Raw genomic sequence first — 9,589 nt, 5'->3', positions numbered from 1 at the left:
TGTGTGTGTGTGTGTGTGTATATATATACACACACACACATATATATGTATATATACACATCAAATCTTCTATACATGCAGAAATCTAAAATCAAATTTCAGCACAATTTATTGTAAAGGTTTTTTTTGGTTTGTTTTGGGGAAGCCATTTACAGAGTCATAGCAACATAAACATAATGGTTGCTTTTCTTGCAATAACATTGATTTCAAATAATGGGCAGCTGCTCCTAAGCCCCTCCTACAAACAGTGGAAGAATCTAAATCTCTAGAATCCTATCACAGCGCATAACTATTCAATACTCCCTCTAAAAGCACACAACAGCCATCAATACATTTTGATAACACCCCCAAATCTACTAGTATAGTTAGTATGCTAACTAATGCTCTAAAGACGGGTTATAAAAGTTCATTCCACAAAGACACACCAACAACCGACAGAGCCATAGTGGTCATTCACAGGTTTAAGATTCCTTTCTCTGAGTATATTAGATTTTCTGTATCCATCAATATGCCAGTCTGTTACATTAGAGATGACAGAAATGGAAGAATTCCAGCCTTCCAGAAAAATCAGAGACCATAGGAAAGATTTATGAAAAGGAGGCTACTCATTCCACCAGATCGCAGAGCCAGACTTGGAGCACACTCAGACCCCAAAGCCAACGCTATTAGTTTGGTGAAAAGTGAAGACTCTCTTCCTACTCTATTCAACCTACCTTCACCTAAGCATTCTTCCTACTACACTACTGAGTCTTACTCCCTCTTTCCATGTATTAGACAATTACCAGAATAAAACACCACTCACCCGGCACTGTTGAAGAGTTATTTTCTCTTTTTCTAGATACCTAAGGTTTTAGGCATTTGGAGAGAAGGATTCATCACTTTATAAATAGTGTATTGGCCAGGTGTAGTGGCTGACACCTGTAATCCCAGCACTTTGGTAGGCTGAGATGGATGGATCACCTGAGGTCAGGAGTTCGAGGCCAGCTTGGTCAACATGGTGAGACCCTCGTCTCTACTAAAAATACAAAAATTAGCTGGGCATGGTGGTGTGTACCTGTAATCCCAGGTACTTGAAAGGCTGAGGCAGGAGAATCTGTAGAACCTGGGAGGCGGAGGTTGCAGTCAACCGAGGTCACCACTGTACTCCAGCCTGGGTGACAGAGTGAGACTCTTAAAAAAAAAATAGCGTATTGACAGGAGTCAACATGGAACCAGCCCTAAATCTTATTGGATAAAAGTTTGTCTGTGAATTAGAATGGTCTATCACAAGCTTGCCTAATCTGTGGCCCGTGGACTGCATGCAGCCCAGGACAGCTCGGAATGTAGCCAAACACAAATTTGTAAACTTCCTTAAAACATTATGTAATATTTTTGCAATTATTACTTTTTTAGCTCATCAGCTATCATTAATGTTAGTGTATTTTATGTATGGCCCAAGACAATTTTTCCAATGAGGCCCAGTGAAGCTAGAAGATTGGGCACCCCTGATTTATTATATAGAAGCTATTCCCTTTATTACCCAACAGGCCCTCTTCACTGGGTATGTAAAAGAGGGTGATAACCAAAAAATGCTGCTCAAGGATTATGTGATGCAGTTATGCCTTCAGAAGCTGTATGTCCCTGGGCCCTGAATTCCCATTTGTATTTCAGCTTTTACCATTAAAGCTGCTTTGTCAGGGCTTGGCTCTAGGAACTCCGACCACTACAGATACCACTTCTGTTCTACGGCAGAGGAGGAGAGGAATCATTCAGAGAACCTCAAGTGATCCCTAAGACTGAAGAGTTTTATTCTGAAAATTGTAGCAATTTAGAAACTGTTTGTTGTTGTTTTTGAGACGGAGTCCTGCTCTGTCGCCCAAGCTGGAGTGCAGTGGCACAATCTCAGCTCACTGCAACCTCCACCTCCAATTCTCCTGCCTCACCCACCAGAATAGCTGGGACCACAGGCGTGCACCGCCACACCTGGCTAATTTTTGTATTTTTAGTAGAGATGGGGTTTCGCCATGTTGCCCAGGCTGGTCTTGAACCCCTGACTTCAGGTGATCCACCCGCCTTGGCCTCCCAAAGTGCTGGGATTACAGGTGTGAGCCACTGCACCTGGCCTATTTAGAAACTGTTTTGAGGATGCTGTTCCTTCTTCCCAAATTATCATGAATCAGGACATCATGAATGGTTGAAACTACATGTTAACCTACTTCTATTATGCTTAACTGTTTCATAGAAATTCAGCCAGAATTAGGCCAGCAGCATTATTAGGAACACCCACTATGCATAAACATAGACATTTTAAAAGAACATAGGTTATGAAAATGTTTTGATACATGTGAAACAGCTACCTACTATTATTAAGCAAATTAGTACTACTTTTTGGACTACAGAGGCACAGCAGACCAGAAATAACACTTCCTTTTGCTAAACTATGTTTAGCTCTAACTTACATGGGATTGGCAGATAAGTATTATCAATAATGTCAGGTTGACCATGACATTTTTAGCAAGCAGGTCAGTGTTTTAAAGTGAGGGGAATAAGCCTTTTTTCAATTAAAGAAATGCTTGAGCTCTACCAAGACTAAGAAAAAAAAAAATCCAATGCAAATTCTACATTAGTGCCCAGTTTAATGACTTGAGGAAGCCCTTCTTTAGGTCTGGGAGAGCTGGAGGCACAGATGAAGAGGTTGGTGACACTTCCCTATGTTCAAAAAAGGCTACCTTTGCTAGTACTTAACTTGATGAAAGTGGTCTCCATTTCAAACAAATACCTTCAAGGACTTAACCCTGAGCCCCAGAGTATATGTATGAAAAGGGTGGACTGACTGTTGATTCTAAGTATAAAAATGCTAGTGAAGATTTAACTGGAGTAATATTTCCTATTAGTATCGGTGTTCATCAGAGCTCTGGTTTTAGGTTTTGAGATTCAACGTTCCCAGCAAAGCTTTACTTCACTGCATGATTTTGTATAATTCAAGACTTTTCAGGAGTATATATACAGCATTAGAACAGACCATCTGTAGAAGACAGCCCCTGGCTCATGGAGCTTAAAAGCTAATTAGGGCAGCGGCAAGTCCTGTGGAAGAGTAGTGGTTAGGCTCTTTTTGGGAAACAGGGTCTTGCTCTGCTGGCCAGGCTGGAGTACAATGGCATGATCTCACCTCGCTGCAACCTCTGCCTCCCAGGTTCAAGCAGTTCTCATCCCTCAGCCTTCTGAGTAGCTGGGATTACAGGCATACGCCACCACGCCTGGCTAGTTTTTCTATTTAGTATTTTTAGTAGAGACGGGGTTTTGCCAGGTTGGCCAGGCTGGTCTCAAACACTTGACCTTAGGTGATCCACCCACCTCGACCTCCCAAAGTGCTGGGATTACAGGCATTAGCCACTGTGCCCGGCCTGTAGTGGTCAGTTCTTAAGACTGATCTGTGAATGCCCCTCTTGCATCTATGTCTGGATTCCACCCAGGACAGAGTCATTCTACTTCTCCCCTTAGCAGTCTATCCCATTTTGCTGCCAGATCACTCTCAAGCTTGAATACATCTAAAATCTAAATGTTCTTTGTTCAGAGTTTCTTTCTTGCGTTGCAACTTCTCAACCTTGCATTTGAAGTGTTGCATATTTTTCTATTACCATGACTTATTCTATGCTATCCCTAAGCTGCAGCCAAATCTACCACAGCCCCAAGTCTTGCTCTATTTGGGATGCCTGGTCCTTTCCCAGTCATCCAAATCCAACTCCAAATGACTCACAGTAGATCTTAATTCCAGAACACTTGACCACACTTTTCACTTACTTTATTTCCCTTTCCATCGATCACTTGTCCAATCTTCCCCTACAGAATGTTTCTTAGGAGCTGAGACTGCATCTCTTCATCCCCTGTTCAAACTATCATATATGCAAATACATTCAAAAGAATCCATTCTGATTACCTACTTGTAAAAACACTGTCATCTTTTACTACATAAGCACAGTAACCAGCTACTCTACAGGGGAATTAGTTGTGGGCCTGTCTACAAGCCCAGCTGTCGAAACTGAGAATGCTTCCCCACAGGAATAACTAACTGGGGAGGTAGGTCAAATAAACAAAACATTTAGAAACAAAGGATCTGAGCTCGAAAGGATCTGCCAGCTTCTGTGACCTTGGAATAGGTTACTTCTGCTACCTAATTTCTTCCTATACAAATGCTAATACTTATTTACTCTACAGAGCAGAAAAAGATAAAATGGGAAATATTTACTATATAAAGCCACCTTAAAAGAATAACTGCTCTCTCTGCTCTTAGAACCTTCTTTCCTAGAACAATCTGTTCTAAAGTAGGGACTTACTGAGAACTTCAGTACAAGAACAGCCAGATGGGAGCGCCACATAGCTTTTTTGGGGTCAAACTGCAGTTACTCTTCTACTTCCATTTGTACTCTATATAAACATTTCATCCTCAAATAAAACATATATTTAAATCTTCTAACCAGGATCTAGGTGTTCTTCATCCAGTAGAGGGAAACATTTCTCACTTATTAACTAGAGAGGTGGGTTCAAGCTGGTTTTCTAGCCTGTCCTTGGAAGTCTGGCAATGCAATTTCAACACAGTGAAGACAAATTCGTAGAGAAGCAGTAGGATGTCCAGGAAAGCTAATAGAGTTTATTCCATAGTCATCATGTAATAGAAAGAACCACACAACCACAGAAATGAAGATTCTGAAGAGCTAAACCAGATGTTAAAGTTGGCCGTGCATTTCACTTAAGAGAATTCCAGAGTCTTCCCTCAGATCATATCCTCTAATAGGATAACTCACTTCGATTCTCAACTACAGGTTATCAGATTTACAAAGTTTTTCACAATGGATTTCTCTAATATATTCTCCGAAACTTGCTCCCTACTTCACCTTACCTAATGACACCGTCTCTTGACTCAACCAGAGGCTGTGAATTCAGCATTTATTACAGTAGAAACAACATCCAAGAATAAAAATAATCATTTATTTTTATTGCTCAAGTAATTCCTAAAGCTTCTATCAGACTTTGCTCTACCATAAGCACAATACAGATCATCATTTCAATTTCCTTCTATCACTCATATTTTCCCTTACAGTCCAGTATTTTTACAAAGCCTGAATTCCAAGTTTACATGATGGCAATACTTCAGTTGCCACTTTCAGAAAAACTTCCAAACTTAGCCTCACAAAAATCTCACTCATTCAACAAACAGAGCTCACCACCAGGAGTACGGACTGGACCCTGAATCCTGACTCTACCACTTCTTAATTGTGTCATTTGGGCAAGTACTTACACACTGCAACTATCTTCTCACCTACAAAATGGGAATAACCTTGCTACCTCCCAGTGTTAAAAGAAGTAAAAGTATAAAATTTTCTCCTGGCAGTGCCTGGCACATTGTAAGCACTCAATTAAGAATATCATTATACAATACTGAGGACGCCAGACAAGACCCTTGACCTATCTTGATTCCTTCTGGCTATCATTTCTTTTATATTTCAAGTTTACTACTTTGCCTCAACATGGCCTTTCGGCTAAGGCTTTATCTTTATTTTTACAGAACACACTTAATCTTGTTGCCTTGTTCATTAGGTAAAAGTTAATAACCTTTCCCTTTGCAGTTTCTAGCTCTCCTAAGCAGACCCATCTCAAAGGCTGGGACCATGTTTCTCTGGGCCCTCCTTTGGGATTCAGGTCTAACACATAAAGGCCATGAGTGAGCACAGAGCAAACCATCTAAAGGGCTTGGTTTCTTTTCAAAAAAAAATAAAGGCAAAACAAGGGTTTAAAGAGCAAATTTCGAGCACTTTTTGTTAACATCTTTCAAGAACTAAGCCATTGAGTGTATATCATACTCATCACAACTACAGGGACTAGCAGTAAGGAAGCCATTAAACTCCCATCTCCAGCTTTAGCCTAGTATTTTATACACGGTTGGTTATGGAACTCAAGAATGTTAATTTTTTTCCCTGTGTAATTATCTCAAGAGTGGCAACACTAAAAGGCTACTATTGCCCTAAGCAAACTTAAACAGTGAGCCATTTTAAATAAATATCACTGAAATAAGTAAAAATCGCTCTCCAGGGAAATCCCAAGGGTCTCATTCTCAGCCCAATGCACATTGGTAAATTACACAAGAAGGACTGCTCTTACAACGAGAAAGGCTGCTCCTTTCCAGATGTCAAGCCAAACAGCCAAGTAAAGAAGCCTTTACACACAAGTTGAGAGCTGGAGATTACTGTCTGAAAATGGCAGCTTTACCCATCTCTAGTCCATCGTCTCCCGTCTGGCATTCCACATTTTTCACTAACCATCATTCTGCAGTCCGAAAACTCTAAGAAGGGGAGGGCGTTTTTAAAATGAAGCATAATTATGCCAACAGCTGGCGGGTTCATGGACCCCCAAGAATTGCCAAGACTAGACTAAGGGGTCATCATTTCGAAGCACGAGGACTGTCTGCTACTGCACAAACATGCTTCGATCGAATCCGAGACCGCAAGTCCCGCATTCCGTAGGGGAAAATCCGTTTCCTTCCTGTGACATGGAAGCAAAGTATGTAAAAGAGGCACGAGGGCTCTGCTGCAACACTCACGCCATTTCCACCCTCCTCTAGCTGAACACTCGAGGTTTATCCGGCTTTCAACTCAATTCGCATGTTAAGATGGTGACTCCCGCTAGGCGAGACTTACACGGCCCGGGACCTTCCCAGGGGCCAGGCGCCTTCTCGCGTGCCCAGATGGAGAACGTGGGGCTGGGCGAGCCCCTTTGTCTCCTCTATCAGCCCAGAGAAAGGAAAGAAGGAGGGAGGGAGGGAGGGCGGAAGGGGGCTAATCCCTCCCAGCCCCGCAGCCCGCGCCCGGGCGGGGACCCCGGGAGGGAAGGACCCGGGCCCCGGACCCGGCGCCCCGGAGGGCAGCGTGCGCGCCGGGCGCCCTACCTCGTCCTCCTGCTCGCTCCGGAAGCACAGGCACGCCGCCCGCTTCTTGAAGCCCTCGCGGTCGTAGGTCCGCGTCTGGTTGGGCTTGAACTTCATCATAGAGGCGGGCTCCTGCTGTCGCTGCTGCTCCGGCCGCCGCCGCGAGGACCCGGGCGCCGCCACCCCGCCGGGAAGTGGGGGCGAGGGTGAGTCGGGCGCAGGGGAGCCGGGCGCGCTGGTGGGTGCGGGAGGCGCGGCGAGGCCGGTCGGTCCCGGGGCGGGCGGCTGCACTGACGCGGGCGGGACGGGGCGCGAGCGCGGGTCACTGGAGCCCAGGTGCCGAGATGAAGGCGCCGCCTCTGCAGGGACGTCCGCCGCTCTCCATGGAGCTCGCCTCCCGCTCGCCTCCGCTCCCTCCGGCCGCAGCCGCCAGGGGAAGGGCGGCTCGAGGCTGGCGCCACGCGGAGACAGTTAGGAAGACCCACTCTCAGTGAGCAGCAGCGCCGCGGCGGCCGCGCGCCGCCCCCCTCGGCTCGTATTTAAGTTGAACCCGCACGCGCCCCGCCCCCGCCCCCCACGCGCGCCACCGCGCCTGCGTGCCGAGACCGTTGCGACGGGGCTGGCGGGGAAGGCAGAGGCGGGGCCTCCACCGCCCCGTGGGCGGGGCCGCGCGCTCTCCAGGGCTCGAGTTCTGCGAGGCCTCGGGTCTGGCGCTCGAGCCAGTGTGGGATGACTGTGTCCCGGAAACAGGCCGGTGAATGGAAAGAAGCCAAGGTCCCCTCCCTCCCTCCCTGCATATACCCTCGACTTTGCCAATAAGGACCCTAAATACCAGCTCCACTACAGGGGATGTAACTACATACATCCTCACCAAAGTTGCACCCTGGTCAGGAAAAGCCGGAGGACGTTGCAGCGATTGTAGACTCCGCGGTGACTGTGTACATACGTCCAAAATTCGCCCGTGTAGCGCAGGGAGAGACGAGAGTGAAGGCCTGGAAAGGTTAAGACGTTGTGTGTGTGTTTTTCCTTTGTTTTCACAAATGAGGAGTAGGCAAATTTCCTTTTTTTTTTTTTGTATTTGGATTTTTAATCTTTGGTTGGGCATAGCTTGTATTTTTCAAAGAGTCAACTCAAGTTTAAACATTTCTTTGAAGCTGTCTATAACATCTCCACTTTGTCCCACCTTCCGGAAAGTATTTATTAATACTGGCAATGGCTAATAGTTGCGAAGCGGTTTTCATGTGGATCTCATGCTAAGTAACAGCACAGCTGGATGCTGTGCTATCTGGAGCTTACAGTCCCTTCAGGACTTGGAACAGACAACCTCTACACTTCAGAGTGTTAGAAGGGCTAAGATATGAGCCAGGAGGCCTGGTCTTAAGGTACCACGAGAGAAACCCAAACCCAGGCCATCCACGCCTTCCACAGAGGTCCAGGTTGCTTGGGTCCTGACTTGATTGGTTGGTTTTTCACCCCTGGAGGATCTGTTGTATGCCAGGCACTGGCATCTAACAAAACCAGCCATCCCCTGTCTCTCCAGGAGTGTAGGCACCTGAGAACAAACCATCAAATATTAAATGATCACACGTGTACATGTAAATCTACCAATGTAATGGGGTCTAAGATAGTAGAGGGTTTCAGACAGATTTGACCAGATCCGCAGTCAGAAAAAGGTTCTTGGGGCAGCAAGGCAGGAGCTGAGGGCTGAAGGAAGTGGAGCTAAATTCACCAAGAGCTTTCAAGGCAAAGGGAACTGGGATTTCTGCAGAGCCCAGAGTAGGAGGGAGTGAGGTGAGTTCTCAGAAATGAAAGAAAAGGCCAGTGTGGCTGCAGAGCAAAGGGAAGCTGGTTTCGCCTTTGGCAGAGGGGGCTGGGGACCATTGGAGAGCTCAGAGTAGGCACTGGTCTTTCCTTTCTAGTCTCCAACCTCCTTTAGATTTGGGACTGCTGCATCTAACTCATCTTCTTACTCCCAGAGCCCAGCAGATGTAAGTTTGTAAAATGAGTTAGTGTTGAATAAATGACTTAAGGAATGCAGCTTCACCACAATTAGAAATTTTATCAAGACTCTGCAGAGATGTTTTCTAAGCCATTGATTTCTTATTGAAGGCATTTGAAATTTAACAATGTCCAGGATTTACAAACATAGGCAGAACACATCTAGCTAGGAACTCTACTGTGGCTAATATGTGATTATTATTTCTGGATAATTGGTTCACATTAATAAAGTTATTAATCGTGTCTCAGTTGCACAGTCTGGAGTGCAATGGTGCTGTCTCAGCTCACTGCAACCTCCACCTCCTGGGCTCAAGGGATTCTCCTTCCTTAGCCTCCCAAGTAGTTGGAGCCACCACAGGTGCATGTCACCATCCCTGGCTAATGAATGGATTTTTTAGTAGAGATGGGGTTTCACCATGTTGCCCAGACTGGTCTTGAGAGGCTACCTGCCCTCTCAGCTTCCCAAAGTTCTGGAATTATAGACATGAGCCACCACACCGGCCTTACTATGGTCTTTTTAAATTACAAGAGATTCTATTTCCTCTCTTTAAAACCCTTCAAAGATTTGGCTTCTAGTTTGCTCAATAAATTCAAGTTGGCTGAATATTTGTTCACTCAAGTCTTTCCCATTTATTAATTACATGAGGGAATGCATGAATCAGAATTAACTGAGAAGAAAAAGGGAAGATGCTT

General features: G+C 45.3%; 1 protein-coding gene across 4 annotated transcripts in view; it reads right to left on the bottom strand.

The window, feature by feature from the left end:
• NUDT4 (nudix hydrolase 4) overlaps window positions 1–7,451 on the bottom strand; it is a 23,613-nt gene extending 16,162 nt beyond the window's left edge. For 2 of the 4 annotated variants that reach the window (XM_017548623.2, XM_017548624.2), the window contains exon 1: window positions 6,920–7,451. In XM_017548623.2, the coding sequence (XP_017404112.1) occupies window positions 6,920–7,018 (99 nt within the window). In that variant the 5' untranslated portion in view covers window positions 7,019–7,451. Of the gene's footprint in view, window positions 1–6,574; window positions 6,797–6,919 lie in introns of those variants that run through there. The other 2 variants (XM_017548626.2, XM_017548625.2) reach the window with 2 other exon arrangements.
• Window positions 7,452–9,589: the final 2,138 nt, after the last annotated feature.

Source organism: Cebus imitator, unplaced genomic scaffold, assembly GCF_001604975.1.
Source record: "Cebus imitator isolate Cc_AM_T3 unplaced genomic scaffold, Cebus_imitator-1.0 Scaffold212, whole genome shotgun sequence".
NCBI classification, from domain to species: Eukaryota; Metazoa; Chordata; class Mammalia; order Primates; family Cebidae; genus Cebus; species Cebus imitator.
This window is presented reverse-complemented; position numbering and strand designations above follow the sequence as displayed.